This window comes from Glandiceps talaboti, chromosome 3 (assembly GCF_964340395.1).
Source record: "Glandiceps talaboti chromosome 3, keGlaTala1.1, whole genome shotgun sequence".
Lineage (NCBI taxonomy): Eukaryota > Metazoa > Hemichordata > Enteropneusta > Spengelidae > Glandiceps > Glandiceps talaboti.
The window spans coordinates 28,047,824-28,071,834 of NC_135551.1; the positions used below are offsets into that span (position 1 = coordinate 28,047,824).

The 24,011-nt window shown below is 36.4% G+C and overlaps 1 protein-coding gene across 1 annotated transcript; it reads right to left on the bottom strand.

Moving 5' to 3' along the window:
• Positions 1–889: 889 nt before the first annotated feature.
• On the bottom strand, positions 890–23,292 carry LOC144432903 (exportin-4-like). Its single transcript, XM_078121205.1, has 23 exons — positions 23,233–23,292; positions 21,376–21,481; positions 20,324–20,465; positions 19,776–19,917; positions 18,564–18,680; positions 17,857–18,013; positions 15,920–16,032; positions 14,858–15,015; positions 13,974–14,148; positions 13,327–13,503; positions 12,883–13,025; positions 12,339–12,487; positions 8,918–9,098; positions 8,162–8,321; positions 7,394–7,563; positions 6,616–6,790; positions 5,777–6,070; positions 4,850–4,916; positions 3,806–3,919; positions 3,095–3,207; positions 2,319–2,567; positions 1,600–1,692; positions 890–1,198 (listed from the first exon to the last, which is right to left on the bottom strand). The coding sequence occupies exons 1-23, from the start codon at positions 23,290–23,292 to the stop codon at positions 1,001–1,003; spliced, it is 3,453 nt and encodes a 1,150-aa protein (XP_077977331.1). The 3' UTR covers positions 890–1,000.
• Positions 23,293–24,011: the final 719 nt, after the last annotated feature.

The following is a 24,011-nucleotide window of genomic DNA, read 5'->3' on the forward strand; positions in this document are numbered from 1 at the left end:
CGGTTACAAAGCCCTGGGGAGAACACAGGTAGTCATGGAAACATTTTCCATGTCGTCAGCAGTCTCAGTAGTAGCACATGCTATGGTTGAGAAAACACTAGCTTAAGGGCATTTACCTGAATGAAGTGAGCTAAGGAAAGACTTCAGAGAATAGCAAAATTTGGTGAAAAGAACAATACAACTGATACAACAGCAGGCACCTCTGATGTAGGTTCAGGTGACACTTTTTATCAGTTTACTTATATCTGTGGATGTTATAATGTAACACTAACAGTTGTCTTCAATTGTTATACCATGTAGCATTCTATCAACAGAGTTATTGGATCCAGGGCTCATGTGGTGTTTATACTTTGATAAGTTACCACCACTTATTACACTGCATGTCTTTTCACGACACTTGTCTCATATCTACTAACCATGCACAGATGTCTTTTAAAGGTTGTACAATATTTAGTCTTACTGTGCAACATACATTGTTTACCCACCAACAGTTTTATATTATATCATGGTTGTCCACAGCATTCATGTGCTTATATTTAGTTCTACACAGTAAATGTTTTGTACATTCTATGACCAGCGTAAAACTCTTGATTCCTTTACACTTACAAGTCAATAGGTGGAGAAAAATACGGCATAACCCTTGGTCTTGGAAGGTATAATGTAGGTAGAGCTGTATCACCTCAACTTGTTACCACCTAACAAGTTCACAATCTTGTATTACATCATTGTAGTATTAGCATAGTCAGCTGAGTGTCTGGTTCACATACATTGTCTCACTCCACAGTCATAGATATGGTATATGCTGGGTGTCTGCTTCACATACATTGTCTCACTCCACAGTCATAGATATGGTATCTGCTGGGTGTCTGCTTCACAGAAATTGTCTCACTTCACAGTCATAGATACATTGTATAGTATCTGCTGGGTGTCTTCACATACAATCTCTCTCATTTCACATTCATAGACACATCAGCAAGGTGTCTGGTTCACATACAATGTCTCATTTCACACACAGAAAGCCTCTGACATTGATTAGGAATGTTTCTAGTTTTCTAAGGAAGGCAATCTTGTTAGGTCTGTCAAATACCAGGGCTTGGTTTGGTGGGGTCAGCTGGTTGAAGGCATCAGCAAGACGTTGATAATACATAGGATCTGTTTGACCTCTAAGGAGACTGTGGACTAGGTCATTATATTGACCCTAAAAAGAGAAAATTATCATATATTATTATATCGTCAGAAAATCAGTCTGTTTCTCAAAATTCAAATACACATGTAGTCATTTTACAAGTTTTCACCTTTGCAGTTTATATTATGAGGGATGTTTTACACTGATGGGAATAAGCACTCAGGAGTCATAATAATTCATAGACGACGTCAACAGTCCAGACTTTTGCTTATTCTTGCCAGAGAGGGCACTGTTCCACAAAATATTAAGGGCGGGTGAAAATAAAAATATTTTTTTTATTTTGATGTCAGAGCTGAAAATTTGGGTTGGTTGGGTATTGGGAAACAGGAAAAAAATAGGGTCACATGACTCCCTTATGAAAATCTCTATTTTCTGTAATGGTGTTCCCCTATTAATGTTCTAAATTAACTTACCTGATGACAACACATTAATGAATACAAAGCCTCGGCCGCTGATGATGTTAGATCCATGTCAAAACTCTGGTATAGTAATTGATCAAATACAACCTATAGATAATAAATAATATATGAAATACTGAATCAAATTACACATTCAGCACACAAACAACACAAGTATAACTCCAGACTTTATAACAGTGTACATTTTCAGTGGTGAACAAATCCACTGGCCCTGAGTCCGGGACCAGCGATTTTTTTGGGCGGACCACACAAATTTTACCTTGTCTGGTCCGTCGGACCAGTACCTTACTGTTAATAACTATGTTAAAAAGTCGTCTGAATATTCAGATTCATAGGCAAGATTTAATGTTTCACATTAGCGGGACCTGGGACCACTAATTCTTTCAGCAGGACCACTGGATTTTTTAAGGCACTGGTCTGGGGACCACCAGTTCACAAAATGATTTGTTCACCCCTGATTATTCTGTCTAGCTATATCTCTCTCCTGCCCCTCTCTTCCCCCACACATGTACACATCCTCCATGCCACCTCTTCCTTCCTCTTATTCCCCTCTTCTCCACCTCAATAAATCGCAACACATTCATCAATGGCACTCAATATTCATCTGAAATATTACCCATAATGATTTGCTTGTATTAGGTCTTTTCACTTGTATATCGCACACACATGATATGATGTTCATCAAATGTTACCAGTACTATTTCTAAACTTACCCTGAGAAAGTGAGAAAGAGCAGCAGATAACGTTGCTTCCCTCTGTTGTTCTTTGTAACAGTAACCACCAAGAGATGACAAGCTTTCAAAACATAGCTTGGAGATCTCAAGTCCAAAGCTAGTCAAACCAAGTTCAATAGATGCAAGTAAACTTTTAAAGAGTTCTTCTGGCAATTGACAAATCTTTTCTGGATATATCTCACAGATGAATGAAGTCACCTTATAGAAGTGATTGCAAAGTGATGGAAACTGTGGGAGAGAATGTACAGATGTCAGAACACTCACAGAGACAAGTTGTACGAGGCTGACAGACAGGCACACAGACATAGACAGACAGACACAGACACAGACACAGACACAGACACAGACACAGACACAGACACAGACACAGACAAAAACACAACCAGACATGCACACACAGACACAGACAGACAGACAGACAGACACAGACAGACTGAGACAGACACAAACACAACCAGACATGCACACAGACAGACAGACAGACAGACAGACAGACAGACAGAGACAGACAGACAGACAGACAGACACACACACACACACACACACACACACACACACACAGACGGACACAAATTCACACTCACACTATAGTAAGATGTAAAGTGACAACATTATAGAGATATTTTTTAACAGCATAAAAATGAAAGTAAGTATACACAAGTACAACACAGAGACATTGATTTGACTGATCACCCTTCCCAAGACATTTCAGTTTTCAGTCAGCAGTCTGACAGATACATTGATGTAAATCTCACCTTAAGTAGCTCAGCAGTCATCAAAGGCACTATAATATTAAGACCATACAATACAATATCAGCAGCTGTTACGTTACTAGGCAACTGATTTGTATCACCAGCAATGATATCATCTGAAAAATACAACAGAAAATAAATGCATAAAATCACAAGTACGTGTATTTTAAAATAGTCTCATATGCAATATGCCATACTCCGTTTACTGTAGTTCCAGCCAGGTAAGCACCAGATTTGGCAAAGTACGGGCAAATTTTGTCATGGCCACTGGTTGTATGGCATTGCTTGAAGCACTGAATGAAATAGGTGCATGTTCTTAAAAAGAGTATTCCAGTGTAATGGTGAGGTATGTTTTGATTACTGGTAGTTGCTACTAAAACAGTAAATGTGGTAACATAGAGAATGTATGGTAACTTTATGTCTGCTGTCTTTATGTTACAATACTCCACTATTCTGGCCCTCACTTCCTGTCATGAGATGACTTGCACACATCACTCCATGTGCCTAAACCATGAAATCTTTTATCATTCCTATAACTAGACTGTAAGATACGTCGTGACTTTTCGCCCTCACCGGCCTCCTCTCACCTGATGTTTGAGGGCATCCCGCCACGGCGTACCTTACAGACTATCCTATAACCCATGGCGTATTTCTAATAAAGTCTGGTAAAATATTAGTACATTGATGACTTGGGAGTAGAGTTGTGTACAATACCTGTGATTCCAAAGTCTATGAAGTCCTTAGATAAAAGATTGGTAAGTAATTCCATCATTAACAAGATATCCTGATACTGGTCTTCTTCTGCTGTGACATCATAACTTCTCTTACCTGCAAATAGTATTGAACACATCAAAATGAAACCATTCCAACACAAACTGTCTCTAGTGCAAGTGTGTTAATCGTTTGATGGTCTGTTTATATTTCTCAAGTATTCATTACAATTGTTCACAGTACACTGTATGTCCAAACCAACAACAGTACAGGCAATAATTCCAAGCATGTATTTCAACTCTCTGACAAACTGCTACATTAGTGCAATCCACTGCCAATCTTAATTAATTATGTAAATAACATGCAATCACTAGCAAGCCCCTAAAACAAAAAAATACTGGGACTTGGTGCAGTAATTTTTTCCTTGCAATCTATCCCAAAAATTTATATTGAATCAATCAAACATGTCACTTGTATCTAGACAACAGAACAAAGGTAAAGAGTCAGCAAAAATGACAAAAATAGCCTCTGAACACACTTCTCATACTCAAAGTCATATTTAACAAAAGAAAAAACCACATTATATGGTATACACTGAATTGTAATACTAAGGCCATATACACATGTAAGCCATATTGTGCAAAGTGTTATGACAAACTTATGAAGTATTTTTATAGTTATATTATTATTATCCAAAAAAAATTAAATTGTTGGCCTGTCATTCAACAACAAAATAAGTTGTGTGGATTTTTTTTGGTTTTTTTTGGTTTTTTTTGTTTTTTTGTTTTTTGTTTTTTGTTTTTATAAAAAGTGAACAATAGCTGATAAGAAATGACCAGGTCATGTACATATATAGGCAGCAAAGCACTATATAAGTAAACCTCATGAGCCAAAGCAGTGGTTCACAGCAGCTTAGGAGTATGTTAGAGTATCTTCTGTTACTTCAGTGTGCTGAAAGATGTTTGTGCACATGGCTCTTAAAGGACTTTACTAGCACCATTGTTGCTGATCACTCCAACTACACTGTCGTTATCGTATGAAACTTACCTGCATTGTATTTGGAGTAGGTCTGTAGTAGAGATAAGGACACTTCATAAAACCTATTGGTGTCTCTCTGTGTATGCAAATTATATACAATTTCAATAGAAAGACATGACATGGATGTAGTTATTTACAGAAATTTGTACAGAATCATATTATGCATATGTATTTATATGTATGTATATATATTTTATAGCTAGATAGATAGATAGACAGATAGATAAATAAAGACAGACAGACAGACAGACAGACAGACAGACAGGCAGACAGACAGACTGATACAAAATATAGTTCCAAAGTCCACTTGTATTATGATAGATCCTAGTGTAATTGCAAACACTTAATAAGCCGTTTTCTGTCTCGCAGAAGAACACGGGATCCTGTGTGAACCATTGCATTCATAGCAACCACATGTGAGGGTGGTCAGGCTAAAAGTGTCAAACGCCACAGAAACACTACTGTTCTCAACATCATCACATGTGGCTATGGCAAAAGCTTGACCACGATCACATGTTTGACAACTGTTGCTCAGCATATTTGCATATATCGCGAGATCTGCGACAAGACGTAAAATCCCTTATTACAAAGTAACTCAACTACAACAAAATTTGCAACACATTATTTCAGTTACAACTACCTCATTTATCAAATTTGACCGCACAATTCCTCAGGACACTTTACAAGAACGTTTGATTGTACTGTATAATTGTCAGTTCTTATCTACTATTGTTCCTGTTCCAGCTCCATAGAACATTACGTTGTATTGGATTTTGGTGCTATACAAATTCTGTTGGTTGATTGATTGATTGATTGATTGATAAGATCATAAACATGATAAAAGAATAGGCAACTCTTTACAAATACTAGAGATAACAGAACCAATAGCATACCTATGTAGAATGTCCCAGAGAACATTATTGGTCTCTTACTTACCTCTGAGATATAACAGATGATATGATTGGCTACTTCTCTGAAGACCTCTAAGACCATGACAATGACTTCAGGATAATTATGATATGTACTGAGTAACGACACACTTTCACTTAACAATGGAAGACTGAATGAGAAAACTGTAGACACATTGTCTAGCCTTGTACCAAGGACAGTTCCTTTCAACAAAGATAGTAATGTTACAATTTCTCTCTTGACATTTTCCTCTTGGGCTATCCTTTGGAAATTCTCTTGTTGTAGTAAATGTTTAAATCTCTGCTGTACTGGCTGCAAAAGCTACATTTGGAAAACAGAGAAATTTTCATTAGTATAGACAAAATAGCAAAGCAGTCAAAATTAGAGTTTAAATGGGAACACCACTCCTGGATATAGAAACACTAGGCATTACCCTTAGACAAACTAGATGATAACTGCTTTGAAGCCATTGTGATGAACAAGAATATATCAGGATTTGTATACATACATGTACATGTATGGAGGTCATTCTTGAAAGTGAAGTGAGTAAACTACAAATCAACACAACTCAATAGAATGTTGTCAAATCCCATTTTGTTATTGAGTCACATGACTCCATTAACCAATAAAGATACTCTCTAAGCCAATATAAATCACCCAACAAAAATTCTACTATCACTCACATGACCCCACTTACAACCAATCAGAATTGTACTTCCATGACACCACTTACAACCAATCAGAATTGTGCTGTCACTCACCTGACTATGATATGAACCAATCAGAATTGTACTGTCACTCACCTGACTATGATAGGAACCAATCAGAATTCTACTATCAATCATGTGACATCACTGACAACTCACCTGACTCCAATATCTATGTTTAGTGTCTGCATCACCTGCAGAGTTTCCAGCCATAACTAAGGCTTTCATTAGATTACACTTAATGTCCTCTGGCAACAAATCTAATGGAGCCAAGTTAGTAGCATGACGTTTAGCTAGTGTCCACAGACCCTCACATTTGATGACTGTTTCACATCTACAATAAAACATACATTTTGTTAAAACATTTACATTCTTGTTTCTTAATACAAACCTCACAAACAACATGTTATCAATCACATAACAAGTGACACACATTTACTAGGAGAGAAGTGTTCACATAACAAGTGACACACAAAACACTAGGAGAAGTGTTCACATAACAAGTGACACACATTCACTAGGAGAGAAGTGTTCACATAACAAGTGACAGTGACACACAAAACACTAGGAGAGAAGTGTTCACATAATAAGTGACACACATTCACTAGGAGAGAAGTGTTCACATAACAAGTGACAGTGACACACAAAACACTAGAAGAGAAGTGTTCACATAACAAGTCACACACAAAACACTAGGAGAGAAGTGTTCACATAACAAGTGACACACAAAACATTCGGAAAGAACTGATTTTTGGACTAAATGCAAGCATCAAGGGATAATAATGTCTGTCCATGCTGCTTATCATCAATGACTTCCTTAAAATATTAACATAATGTGACACCTAAAATACACAATCTATGACTGACAATAGGGTCATAACACTACTGTAGTAATACTGATGTATGGAATCACACTACTTGTAGTTGTACAACATACCTGTTTTTCTGTTGAACTAATGCAACCAGTAAATTGACAGTGTCCATGGCCAGTGCTTGTTCTGAACTCCACACTGATAAATTAGATAAAATCTTATCTACAAGAAATCCTATACTCCATCTACCTCCCTCTGTATCACGACCAAATGCAGCTGTTATTGGTAAACTCATCTGTCAAATTGAAAGTTTACAAAATATTCACATTTTACTTTGAAGTTTAATTACATACCTTGATACTTTTAATTTCAAGGAAGGTGACCTTACACTATTCTTTTCACCTCTGTTATAACAAGGTCTAGTATTTGTCTATCATCACCCTCTGTTCTTCGGTAAACTTTGTCTATTATCTGTCCTTCAGTAAATGTTGGCAAAGATGAGTCACACATACACACACAGTGACACACACAGTGACACACACACACACACACACACACACACACACACACACACACACACACACACACACACACACACACACACACACACACACGTGCCCACAACAAAACATATTTTGTATTGTCACGAAAACATCACTTTGCTTTACAAAATGACATTCAAATCATACACAGTATATTTGATGAAAATAATCAACTGGCCAAAGATATCCCTTTTTTTACATAAAAGAAATCCGTTATCTGTACTAAAGTCAGTAACAATTATTCACTTTGATACCAATAGACAGATTAAGAAATCATAAAAGACTGAATGACATTGGTCCAATCAAATAACTTGTAGATATCACATGACTATGTTATTAAGTAAACATTACCTGTGCATAGTATCTTTCATTTGGCAGTAAATATGATAAGCACCATCTCCGTAGAAACCACATTGTGGTAGCACCTACTTGTGGACTTAGTAATGAAGACAGCTGTGCATTCACAGCACGACGTTCTACTTCTGATAACCTGAATACTGCAGCTATTAATCTGACAATGACAAAAAATTCATTATGTTAAAATTAATTGCACTGTAAAATGTAAATCTTTGAATAGCGTAAGATATACTTTGATTGAGGGAAATAACTTTGGGGCAAAAATTAGTTCTCACTATCCTGTTATATCCAGCACAGAGCCATACCAATAAACATTGGTATCAATTTACATGTAATTTCAGTTATGTTATCAATGATGTGATTACTGTGTACTGACTGTATCCTTGCACCAAAGACATACAACTCATCATACCATTCATGAGCCAAAAAATATTGAATATATACTCTGGTCATTCTACGTCACAACAATGTGTGCCTATGTCAGTGGCTATGCTGTGTTCGAAATATGAGTCAAAACATTCAAAATTACCATTACTTTGATATTACTGGAACTGGTTATATTTTCCTTCATTCTGCCGAAAAATACTCATGACCTAAGGGTTGTCAGACAAAGACCCCTTAGGTCACTCCCATTTTCTTTGAATGAACAAAGAAAAATACTGGAGAATAACATCTAAATATCAAGGCTATTATGTTCATGATAAGTCGTCATGGATGTAACTTTCATTCAAGAATAATGATTTCACTTACCTAACTACTTTATCACTACTTTGATCACTTCCTGGTATAGATGACACCTTTTCACCTGGTGATCCCAATACCCGAAGTGTTGTATCTATGTTGACATTTTGTGACTCTCCTATGGAATATTCCATTATGTCTGAAGGGATAAGTGGGGTTTCTCCTTGGGGTTCATCAGCAAGGACAAATGCTACAGTGGAAAACAGAGAAGAGTTATACTTATTCAATCTCATATTATGGACTTGTAAAATTATCAATAGATTTAAATTGAGAATGTCACTAGATTTTGTACACACTATGTCAATTGCTTAAATTTCTAGTTGTGCCTAATCATCGGTACACTGATAGAAAACCATGTAATCAGTATACATGTACTCTGTAATAACCAATTGTTCATTTTCACAATGTCACTGCTGACTGGGTAGCCAATGTCATAAGCACTAACTTGTACTAATATCCCATATACCTGATATCAGACATCCCAGAGGTTAGTACAGCCAATGTATATTTTCCACACACTTAATATTAGTACATGTGTACTTCTCAGTATACATTTCCTATATACCTGATATTAGAACTAGACAACAAAATTTCAAATATCTCCCACATATACAATACTATTAGTACTAGCCAGTGAATATTTCACACATACCTGATATCAATACTAGCCAGTGAATATTTCCCACATACCTGATATCAATACTAGCCAGTGAATATTTCACACGTACCTGATATCAATACTAGCCAGTGAATATTTCACACATACCTGATATCAATACTAGCCAGTGAATATTTCCCACATACCTGATATCAATACTAGCCAGTGAATATTTCCCACATACCTGATATCAATACTAGCCAGTGAATATTTCCCACATACCTGATATCAATACTAGCCAGTGGATATTTCACACGTACCTGATATCAATACTAGCCAGTGAATATTTCACACGTACCTGATATCAATACTAGCCAGTGAATATTTCACACATACCTGATATCAATACTAGCCAGTGAATATTTCACACGTACCTGATATCAATACTAGCCAGTGAATATTTCACACGTACCTGATATTAATACTAGCCAGTGAATATTTCCCACATACCTGATATTAATACTAGCCAGTGAATATTTCCCACATACCTGATATTAATACTAGCCAGTGGATATTTCCCACATACCTGATATCAATACTAGCCAGTGAATATTTCCCACATACCTGATATTAATACTAGCCAGTGAATATTTCCCACATACCTGATATCAATACTAGCCAGTGAATATTTCCCACATACCTGATATTAATACTAGCCAGTGAATATTTCCCACATACCTGATATTAATACTAGCCAGTGAATATTTCCCACATACCTGATATTAATACTAGCCAGTGAATATTTCCCACATACCTGATATCAATACTAGCCAGTGAATATTTCACACATACCTGATATCAATACTAGCCAGTGAATATTTCACACATACCTGATATCAATACTAGCCAGTGAATATTTCACACATACCTGATATCAGCATTAGCCAGTGAATATTTCCCACATACCTGATATCAATACTAGCCAGTGAATATTTCCCACATACCTGATATCAATACTAGCCAGTGAATATTTCCCACGTACCTGATATCAATACTAGCCAGTGGATATTTCACACATACCTGATATCAATACTAGCCAGTGAATATTTCCCACATACCTGATATCAGTATTAGCCAGTGAATATTTCCCACATACCTGATATTAATACTAGCCAGTGAATATTTCCCACATACCTGATATCAATACTAGCCAGTGGATATTTCCCACATACCTGATATCAGTATTAGCCAGTGAATATTTCCCACATACCTGATATTAATACTAGCCAGTGAATATTTCCCACATACCTGATATCAATACTAGCCAGTGGATATTTCACACATACCTGATATCAGTATTAGCCAGTGAATATTTCCCACATACCTGATATTAATACTAGCCAGTGAATATTTCCCACATACCTGATATCAATACTAGCCAGTGGATATTTCACACATACCTGATATCAATACTAGCCAGTGAGTGAATATTTCCCACATACCTGATATCAATACTAGCCAGTGAATATTTCCCACATACCTGATATCAATACTAGCCAGTGAATATTTCCCACATACCTGATATCAATACTAGCCAGTGGATATTTCACACATACCTGATATCAATACTAGCCAGTGAATATTTCCCACATACCTGATATCAATACTAGCCAGTGAATATTTCACACATACCTGATATCAATACTAGCCAGTGAATATTTCCCACATACCTGATATCAATACTAGCCAGTGAATATTTCCCACATACCTGATATCAATACTAGCCAGTGAATATTTCCCACATACCTGATATCAATACTAGCCAGTGAATATTTCACACATACCTGATATCAGCATTAGCCAGTGAATATTTCCCACATACCTGATATCAATACTAGCCAGTGAATATTTCCCACATACCTGATATCAATACTAGCCAGTGAATATTTCCCACGTACCTGATATTAATACTAGCCAGTGAATATTTCCCACATACCTGATATCAATACTAGCCAGTGAATATTTCCCACATACCTGATATCAATACTAGCCAGTGGATATTTCACACATACCTGATATCAATACTAGCCAGTGAATATTTCCCACATACCTGATATCAATACTAGCCAGTGAATATTTCACACATACCTGATATCAATACTAGCCAGTGAATATTTCCCACATACCTGATATCAATACTAGCCAGTGAATATTTCACACATACCTGATATCAATACTAGCCAGTGAATATTTCCCACATACCTGATATCAATACTAGCCAGTGGATATTTCCCACATACCTGATATCAATACTAGCCAGTGAATATTTCCCACATACCTGATATCAATACTAGCCAGTGAATATTTCACACATACCTGATATCAATACTAGCCAGTGAATATTTCCCACATACCTGATATCAGTATTAGCCAGTGAATATTTCCCACATACCTGATATTAATACTAGCCAGTGGATATTTCCCACGTACCTGATATTAATACTAGCCAGTGGATATTTCACACATACCTGATATTAATACTAGCCAGTGAATATTTCCCACATACCTGATATCAATACTAGCCAGTGAATATTTCCCACATACCTGATATTAATACTAGCCAGTGGATATTTCCCACGTACCTGATATCAATACTAGCCAGTGGATATTTCCCACATACCTGATATTAATACTAGCCAGTGAATATTTCACACATACCTGATATCAATACTAGCCAGTGAATATTTCCCACGTACCTGATATTAATACTAGCCAGTGAATATTTCCCACATACCTGATATCAATACTAGCCAGTGAATATTTCCCACATACCTGATATCAATACTAGCCAGTGGATATCTTCATATAAATCATCCAATACAACATCACTCTGTGAAACATTATGTGCACCATGACTCATTGCTTGCTGCTGAAGTCTCTGTAACTGACCATGTAACCTATTAACTCTTTCTTCTAATAACCTACAAAGAAAGTGTTCAGATTTGATACATTCAGATGTATCCATTTTCATTTGTGTGTGTGTACATGTGTCTATGTCTATGTATATTTATGTATGTATGTGTGTGTGTGCGTGTGTGTGTGTGTGTGTGTGTGTGTGTGTGTGTGTGTGTGTGCTTGCATGTGTGAAAATTTTTGAACAATGTCCTGGAATGCTTTTCTGCAATTCTTTGAAAATCAAGACTTTCCCCCTAATCATGACGGCAAGAAAAATCCATAGAAACATAGTACTAGACACTTGAATCATCTTTCCATGGTACATAGCTATTGTGTAATGCAAGAAACAACAGAAACCTTGAATTTTAAGCTCAGGGTCAAAGTCAAATGTACAGACATGATATTTCTAGACATTTCTTACCTAGTTAGTAGTTGTATACTATGTTGGGGTATGACCCTCGCTAAGCAACCAATGCTACACAGCTGGTCATTAAATAAAACTCTATCATCTTCCTCAGCCTCGTTGATTTCTTCTTCATCTAGGGATGATTCACCATTACAAGTCTGAAACAATACAGGTCAAACAATATCTCATTGTGCTTTGGACATATGTAAAGTTTGTATGTAAGGCCATCTGCCTGTACCATCTGATGTTACTAGATGATATTGTACATAGCAGTTACATACATTGTACCTAGTTCCATGTACCATCAGATGTTACTAGACAACATTGTACATAACTGTTCCATACCTGATTCCATGTACCATCTGGAGGTGCTAAATGACATTATACATAGCTGTTACATACCTGGTTCCTTGTACCATCTGGAGTTGCTAAATGACATTGTACACAACTGTTACATACCTGGTTCCTTGTACCATCTGGAGCCGCTAAATGACATTGTACATAGCTGTTAAACACCTCCATTGCATGTGGTTTGAAATAATCAACTGGAAAATGTTGGGTATCTAACATCAATGTTGTCCATGCATCTAACAACTGATCAAAGGCCTCCATATGAATCATATCATCTTTATGCATCTACCAGAATAAATGATAAAAATATGCAAAATATAACAACCGTCGTTGTATTACAAAGTAATAGCAAAGTGAAGATTACTTTAAGACATCCTACTTCATATATCATCTTGTGTAAAGGGATTAAAAGTTGTATACCAAGAAATAGACAAGTTTCCAGTACAGGAACCCAGTATCAGTGATGCCACAAATATATACACTATACTAACATAGCCAAATGAGACATTGATGGATAAACATGGACAAGAGTTTGTATGTACCTGCCCACACTATACAGACATTGCTAAGTGATAGACATCGATGGATAAACATGGACAAGAGTTTGTATGTACCTGCCCACACTATACAGACATTGCTAAGTGATAGACATCAATGGATAAATATGGATGAGAGTTTGTATGTACCTGTCCACACTATATTAACACTGCCAAATGATAGATGTCAAGGGAAACACATGGACAAGTTGTACTTACTGCTTCTTCTAACGCTGCCTTTCTTCCAAACTGACAAGTAAACTTAGTCAGAATGTTGATAAATGGATCTAATAGTTCAGTTGGTACTTGTACAAAGACAGCAATTGGATATACAGTAACTAGTCTATTTACCACATTGGAGATGCCAAGGGCTTCATGATCAACAACATCAACACTGGGACAAAGCAAAACATAGATTCATTCATTAATGCACAACTCTTTTAAATACTCACAAAATTCAACTGATCTCATAAACTTGTAACGCTTAAATCAATATCAATCCATCCATTTGTGATTGGTTCAAGTCAAACTAATTGTGAACAGATTTGGATTGGACAAATTGTAAATGTGAAAAGCTGTGTGTATATATATATATATATATATATATATATATATATATATATATATATATATATATATATATATATATATATATATATATATATATATATATATATATATATATATATATATATGCATATGTAACTTTAATTCAAATATCATCTGTACTGGCTCTCTTCCATTTTGCATTTTGAACTATATCAAACAAACACACACACACACACACACACACATATACATACACACATACATACATACATACATACATACATACATGCATACATACATACACGCATACATACATACATACATACATACATACATACATACATACATACATATATACATATGCACATGACACATACATATACACACATGCATGTGCATGCAAGCATGCATGCACGCACACACACACGCACACACACACACACACACACACACACAAAGTTGCATGCAAGCCCTACTTCTAACATAAGCACATAACCAACCAATCCCAATGCCCCCCCCCCCCCTCCCACACACACACACACACTGAAACATACCTGCGAAACAAACTGAGGAAGCCTTGAATAAAATGTGCCAGGTAATCTCGCTGGGTGTCAGAGCTTTGAAATATTGGACCACTAAGAGAAGCTAATTGTGTTAAACACTGCATTGAATGGTGCCCCATCTCAGAATTATGTCGTATCTTCATGTGAAGCTGTAAGATGAAATAAACACATAGAAATATAGTTTCCTAATAACATGGGTAACTTTCTTTAATGACTCAATTTGACAGAAAACAATAAATTAGTACCATATCACTGCTATATAAATGTACTAGATGATTTATGACGAATATTAGGAATGTGTCGTGAAAAGAAGGCAAGCTTGAGTCTTCTTTATTCATGAGAATATTCATGAGATGTTTTCTAGTGAAGGGAAAAAGCACTCAGGAGTCATGATGAATCTATTATTTCTGCTGACTCATGCATGCAATGGCCAACTGCAAAGATGCCCTATAAATATGATAAAGACACACCGTCAAATCATAGACAATAGAGTGGGATGTTTTTCTGTATATACGAGTAATTGTATGTGATGTAAAATCATGAAATGACTCTCCAGAACCTATAGTTTAAGACAATGATTTCATTGCCTGGAGTGGCATTCCCTTCTAAGCCACAAACACTCATGGAAATAGTTGTAGTATGCCATACTAGTATCATGGGTTCTGGCATAGATTGTGGAGCCATACTAGTATCATGGGTTCTGGCATAGATTGTGGAGCCATACTAGTATCATGGGTTCTGGCATAGATTGTGGAGCCATACTAGTATCATGGGTTCTGGCATAGATTGTGGAGCCATACTAGTATCATGGGTTCTGGCATAGATTGTGGAGCCATACTAGTATCATGGGTTCTGGCATAGATTGTGGAGCCATACTAGTATCATGGGTTCTGGCATAGATTGTGGAGCCATACTAGTATCATGGGTTCTGGCATAGATTGTGGAGCCATACTAGTATCATGGGTTCTGGCATAGATTGTGGAGCCTTGGCCTCCTCCAACATCTATGGTGCTGCTATATTCCTACAGTTTAACAGGACTGTAAAGTACTTACCTTAAAAAATAAATCTATTAAATTATGATCTAGAATAGTGGTCCTCCATGTGGCATTGGGTTTAAATAATGTACTCTGAGTACTGTCAAAACTACCTACATTACGTCTAGCTAGTGATTATAGTCAAGGAAAAATAACAAGTATTATACCATGCACAAGCCAAGTTGAACAGAAAATATGGAATTAATACCTTTATCACGACAACGTGTGTCTATGTCATTACAACATGTGTCTATGTCACAACAATGTGTGTCTATGTCATGACAACATGTGTCTATGTCACAACAATATGTGTCTATGTCACAACAATGCATGTCTATGTCATGACAACATGTGTCTATGTCACAACAATGTTTGTCTATGTCATTACAACATGTGTCTATCACAACAACGTGTGTCTACAACATGTGTCTATGTCACAACAATGTATGTCTATGTCATGACAACATGTGTGTCTAGGTCATGACAACATGTGTGTCTATGTCATGACAATGTCTGTCTATGTCACGACAATGTGTGTCTATGTCATGACAATGTGTGTCTATGTCATGACAATGTGTGTCTATGTCATGACAATGTGTGTCTATATCATGACAATGTGTGTCTATGTCACAACAATGCATGTCTATGTCACAACAATGCATGTCTATGTCACAACAATGCATGTCTATGTCATGACATGTCTATGTCACAACAATATGTGTTTATGTCACAACAATGCATGTATATGTCATGACAACATGTGTCTATGTCATGACAACATGTGACTATGTCAGAACAATGTGTCTATGTCATGACAACACACGTCTATGTCACAACGATGTGTGTCTATGTCACAACAATATGTGTCTATGTCACAACAATGCATGTCTATGTCACAACAATGCATGTCTATGTCATTACAACATGTGTCTTTGTCAGAACAATGCATGTCTATGTCATGACAATATGTGTCTATGTCAGAACAATGTGTGTCTATGTCACAGGTTCTGGTGTGTTCAAAATTTGAGTCCAAAAGTTCAAAATTGTTATTACTAATACCACTTATTCTTTGATATTACTGGCACTGTTATAGTTACGTTATTTTCCAATATTGTTCTTCATTCAGCTGCAAAATACTCAAGGGTTTTCTTGATACATTCAATTGACTCTGTAACTCATGTTTTCTCATATCATCAAAGTTATAGTCTAGTGCTATCCGTGGCATCAAATCTCAAGATATCTCTCAATGAGGTCCTGATATGAAATTTCAAATTCAACCAAAGCCACCCACAGTCATTAACATCACATCTTATCATATTTGTCAGATCAGGAAGCTACTATAATGTATACATCAATTTAACAGATTGGGGTTTACTCATTTGCACGACTAACTTGTGGGACATGATTTCTCATTGAGCTAGACAAAGGTGAAAAGAGATCTTGAGATCTGAAGCCACGGATAGCCTCTAGACTACATTATTCAATATTGCTCTGTGTAGATGGGGTGAAGAGATGATTTGGTACCACAAGTAGATCTAGACTACCAAAGTCAATACAATACTTGTCTGCAGTAAGTAACAAATGACCAAAATTACACATGATGGCCATATGGACGAGAAATGGGTAATTATTTTGGATTTTTAATTCTTAAGACAACTCTAGTATGTTCATATACTTGGAAATATAATGCGAAATAGGATCGTTAAGGTCTGTGTTTGTAACGTGTTTGTAAGCTAACAACTGTGTACAAAACTTTGTTATTGTACGTACAATGTAAATATTTTACACATTTTTTAATGTTTTGCAATTTATTGAGTTACAAACAATGACTTAGTATATGTTGTTTCACATTGTTTTTCCAAGTTAAAAAACATCCTAGAGTTGTTTTCTGAATTAAAAATCCAAAATAAATACCCATCTGTGATCCATATGACCATAAATCATAAAAAGGATATTGTTTGTGGGTGTAAAGTCCCAACTTAGTATTTGTTCAGCTATGGATAAAAACTTGTTAAAAACAGACGACGCTTCTCTGGATTCAGGAATATCTTCATTAGAAAACTGATGTAATACTTGTACAGCGAAAACAAACACTTTTTTCAAGTCACTAACCTGTAAGACAGAAAGCAAATTACAACATGATAGGATAGGATGATCTTATCTAGATATGACATTTACCAAATTTTAGGAATCTTTAAAGATCATGTTAAAGTAGTGTAGATTTTAATTTCTACAAACACTTGATATATGTTAATATGTAGTTTGTGATTTGGTCACAATTATGAATTCAAACAAGAATTTTTCAAAGAGCACTCAAGTTCTATGATTAGAGCTAACAACGTACACAAATGGGTCAGTGACTTGGGTGACATTTCAGTGGAATTGATGAGAATAAATTCTTAAAAATATATTTCAGTATTCTACTAAACATGTTTCATATGGAGGTCATACATTCCATTTTCCATTCGAGGACCACAATGGAAATAAGTTTTAATTGCTTTGTTGTGTTATCCTTGACAATACTTTTAAATGTAGGTTTTTACTTTATTTTATTTGCAAATAAATTCAAATCAAATCAAATCATACAAATGTAGGTTCACTCAAAAACGACACATCAACAATACTCATAAATTTCATGCAAATAAAATGTGAGCATACTTACCTCAAACATTCTCTTACAAGTTGCATGGAATTCCCAGCTCAGTCCTACATCACTAGATCTACTAGTGCTGGAGTATTCATTTAATAGTGATGTCAATATTGAACATGCTACCATTTGCTGTGATGGAAATAACACCACAATTACACATGTTAAAAAACTCAAGGTAAAATATACTGTTAGTCTGTAAGGTGCGCCATGATAGGGCATCCTCACACATTGATCAACCTCTAGGCTGTAAGGTAACTGTACGCCATGACAGGGTGCCCTCACACATTGATCAACCTCTAGTCTGTGAGGTATGCCATGACAGGGTGCCCTCACACATTGATCAACCTCTAGTCTGTGAGGTATGCCATGACAGGGTGCCCTCACACATCAATCAACCTCTAGTTTGTGAGGTATGCCATGACAGGGTGCCCTCACACATTGATCAACCTCTAGTCTGTGAGGTATGCCATGACAGGGTGCCCTCACACATTGATCAACCTCTAGTCTGTGAGGTATGCCATGACAGGGTGCCCTCACACATTGATCAACCTCTAGTCTGTGAGGTATGCCATGACAGGGTGCCCTCACACATCAATCAACCTCTAGTCTGTGAGGTATGCCATGACAGGGTGCCCTCACTCATCAATCAACCTCTAGTTTGTGAGGTATGCCATGATGGGCACCCTCACACATCAGTCAACCCCTTGATAGAGCTGGCCAGTGAAGGTGAAGTGACTCAGCGTATCTTACAGTGTAATTCAATGAAGGAATGTTTAAATATAGAAGCTTTCTTTGTCTAAGTAATGACAGAATACACAAGACGTAGGTTGCATTTAATGATCTAAAGTTATTTTCTGTATTTTATATAGTCATTAGCAAGGGTACGGGTGGTTTTTATTCCCCAAATCCTTGCAAATCCTTGTGAATGAAATCTGTTTGCAGTCTCGCTATTTGAAACAGGAAAGAACCATAGCAGAGGGAGAAGACGAGTCAGAACCCTGCAGTGTATATATCCAGAGCTATGTATAGGTGTAAGTAGGAGTAACATCAGGGAGCCTACAGTCACATGGATGGCATATGTGTTACTACTTTTAGCTTTCTTTACACGTCTTGGATTACCAGCCTTGATAGTGTGTTCACCCTAAGACAGTTCCATCAATATTCTAGCACACCTGTATGGCCATGCTCAGCAAAGTTTATGTTTCTCAACATCTCACTACTCACCAATGAAGAATTACCACTATGTATGAGTTCTGATACATCGTCATAGATCCGATGCCTATCATCTGCTTTCTGATCTACAGTTCCTCTTTTTACTATCACAGCTACAGCTTGTAATATCTGCTGTCTAACATAGCTCTGTAATCTAATAAAATAGAAATAAATCAATTAATATCTGTTGTCTAACATAGCTCTGTCATCTAATAAAATGGAATTGTTTGGTAAGTTGCACAATGGTATAAAGTGTTTTCAAACTCTGCTCCAAGCACTTTACAATTATTACCCATGGCACGGATCTATAGTGGCACAACAGCCCTTCACTTCCTCAACTCCCTGGGGAGCATATAGTCCATTGCAGCCTCTATAAGCACATAGGATTAAAGCATTCACATTGCAACTGCTATCCTACCAGGTACCCAATTATATATCTGGGTTGACTAAGGCACAATCATGATTCCAATCTTGCCAAAAGACTTTAGCCATTCAGAAACAAATGGCAGTGATGGGGATAAACAAAAGGATGAGTTTCTGGCTACATATTCAGTACTTACTGTGGTTTCTCCATGACATATCTCAGCAAGAAGGATCTCATTGATTCTACTTGAACCTTGTCAAGTAAAACCCATTCTCTAGCAACTCCTTCCTTGATGGTTGATGCAGCTTGGAATAAGACGTAATCTACTTTACTATTTTCTACAAGAAGTAAAACAAACAGAGGATAGTATCTGTAATAATGACAATAACATCTTACAGTATTTTAACAAATGTAGTTGAAACAAAATTTAGACTATGCCACAGCAATTGATAGATCACAGTAAATAAACCAATATGTAAATTTGACAATAAACATCTGCAGAGATTTTTACTATGTACCATTCCTATTTCCTGTTATAGACCAAAAAAAAAAAAAAACTCAAAACACGTTTAAGGTGACTTAATGAAATTTGTACATACATAATTTACAGGTCTAAATTTAGAAATACAACATTCTATGTGCCTTATATCTTAACTACATCTATGTTTAGAAAGCAACACTACAACTAAATGTTACAAATGGTAATTGATAAACAACACACATAATCAAACTGAGTGCATTCTAAGGGATAATTGCACAAGCTCAATAAACGAACTTTGTTTAGGTCAACCCTCCTCCCCTAAATGAACATTCACAAGTGTGACATCAATGCATTTATATATGATGTAAACCATGGTGAAAACTGTAGTTGTCATGTACCACTACAATTGTCAAAACACAGTAAGCACAATAAACAACCAACTGGAAACCCAGCACTGGATATCATATTAAATTCTAATCAACTTTATATCAACATCTCAGTACGTACAGTACCTGTTATCATTTATGGCATGAAAGTTTTCAAAATTTGGTCAGAAGTGCAGAAATGAAGTTCAGCAACCGTATTGATGCCAGACTCCCTCCCTCCCTAAGCAAATGAAGTCAAAACTTGTGTGACATAATGGCCCTGATATCATGCTACAGATTGTCCCTTACAAATAGAAATTCCTAGGCACCCATAAGAACTTTTATTCAGAATAGGACAAAGTATTGACATTACTGTTCTCCAAATGGACATTAATTACTTACCTAAAATATGTTTACATGTTGCAAATGGAGATTTCAATTTTCTAAATGACAGTAAGACTTTCTCAGATTGATGCCTCTGCTCTGCAGTTACCATGGTAGGAGGAGCCTGGTAAAAGAAATGGAGAACAATAGTGTATAGGAATTATGAAATAGAACTGTAATGTCTTTTTTGTAATCTTTAGTGTATAAATTGTACAACATGTTATTATAACTTTGACTTTGTTTTGGCAAATAAAAATGGCACATTTACTACCAAACTAGTATACATGTAGCGAGAGTTTGGAGTTTCAATTAGGTGGTATTACACTGTATGTATTTTTTACATCTTGCACGTTTTTTGTTATGAATTACACAAACAAAACACAGACACTGAAAATGCACACACACACATAAAAAGTTATGTTTTATGTATATGTCAGAGTAAACACAAATGAACAGTTTTGTGTTTGGATATTTCCTGACAGTGACCGTGTTGATTTGTGTTTCACAATGCAATAAAATGTATCATTGTATATGCTTGCATGCTATCAGAGTCTGTATCTGTTTTGTGTATTTCATATTAAAAAACTTGTACTTGTAAATGTGGTCGCTATTGATTTACAGTCCTGTACACTGCAATCTTACAGTCCTATCTGCAATCTTACAATCCTGTACACTGTAATTTTACAATCCTGTCTGCAATCTTACAGGTCTGTATGCAATCTTACACTCCTGTCTGCAATCTTACAGTTCTGTATGCTCTTACAGACCTGTACACTGCAATCTTACAATCCTGTCTGCAATCTTACAGACCTGTACCCTGATATCTTACAGTGAATGTCATGCACACTGCAATCTCACAGCTCTGTATGCTGCAATATTACAGTCCTGTGCATGTAGGTTATTTTCCTTGACTGCATGCAGGAAAATGTGTAAACTATACACAATACATCATACTCTGCATTTGAAATTGAAAATTACTATTACTAGAATTCAGTCCTTCAAGTATTTTCATCTTATCTTCAAACTGTCAGGATGTGTTGACAGTATTTAATGAGAAAATTCGATGTTTTACTTGGTACAAACTTGTTTTACCAACCCCACCCCCCCCCCCATACAACTACAAGCAACTACAAGAGTAAGACAACCGTTAACCCCTCCCCATCCCCTGTCAAGTGGATGTGAAGGAGGAACATTTCAAGTAACCACAATACTATCATTTCTTATTTGACTTTTTAATACGCGGCTGAATCACAGACTGGACATTAGACTATATGTACCTGATTCTGGTAACAAAAACGAGTAGGTGATTGCAAGTTGCATAGACGCATTTTGCACCATGTTGCCTACTGTCGACAAGGTAAGCGTTCTCTCCACACGGACTCGAGAGAGTTTACCAGGTCAACCATAAACCGTCTATGGAGAGTCGAGACTACATGTTGTTAGCCAGTTTGGCCAAAAGGCTGATAAAACCTTTGGTAACTAATATTTCCTAACAATGATGGCCCAATATTTTCGGAAACTCAGAATTGGAAGAGAGGTAACTACTGGTTACTGGACAACTGTGTCCTAGTGAGAGCATAATATTATGATATAATGAACACCCTGAACACGGAGCGACAAATATCTCATTCTTTGTGTAACATGAGTTGAACTTCGACAAGCGTCACCTTGTACCGCGGTAAAAGTAACAATGAATCATAATGTAGCCGGTGCGTCGTCGACCGTAGACCGTAGACGTAACGTGTAGACAATGTACTATGTCCGTGATATCATAAAAATGTACAAAAACATGATCTGGAAGAGTTTTAAGGACATCACATCTTAACATGGCATTATCGACACTATCTTAACTCAAAATTTTCAATGAATACTTACCATGATAACGTGAGCGGCACTTTCCAGTTGGGCTTGAATTTCCTCTGCGGAGGCCGCCATTTTGTAGCGGCGACTTTTTCACAATGCATGCTAGTTAGGTCAAAGGTATGATGAGGTCATTGTTATAACACTAAGTCTTGAACGAGGATACTGTATATTACCACAGAGGCCAGCGAGCATGTAATTGATCGATCGATTTATTGATTGATTTATTATTTGGTTGAATGATTGATCGATTCAATGATCAATTTTTGTGGTGCAATATAACTTATTTTGTGTGTGATATTGATCATTAATTGTTTTGGTGATATAATACTTTTTTCTTCTTTTTCCTGGCTACTTCCGTTTTTCGGTTGAATGTTCTGACACTAGTATCTCATATTTGCACCCTTTCTGAGAAGTAAACTTTTTTGGTGACATTCTACCGTGTATCAACGCTGACCGTGATTACTGTAACATGTTGTGTTTGTTTGGCATCATGGGCATTGTGAATTTACTGTTCATATAATCCGTATGTAGGCCATGTGAATCTCTTACTTAGGATTAACTGGATAATATTTTTAACTGGGCTTTGCAATCCTTGATTTACACAATTCCTTTTCGTGTATATAATAAGTTTGTTTTTAGCTCTCCTTTAAAATACATTCGTAATCGGAACATGTAGCTCGACAGTCAGTTTAGTCAGAGAAACTACTCCTTGCGACAATATGTCCAACGATCCCTTCGTGATGGAAAAAGATGATTGATCATTTCAACGAAAGCAATCTCCAGAGCAATGC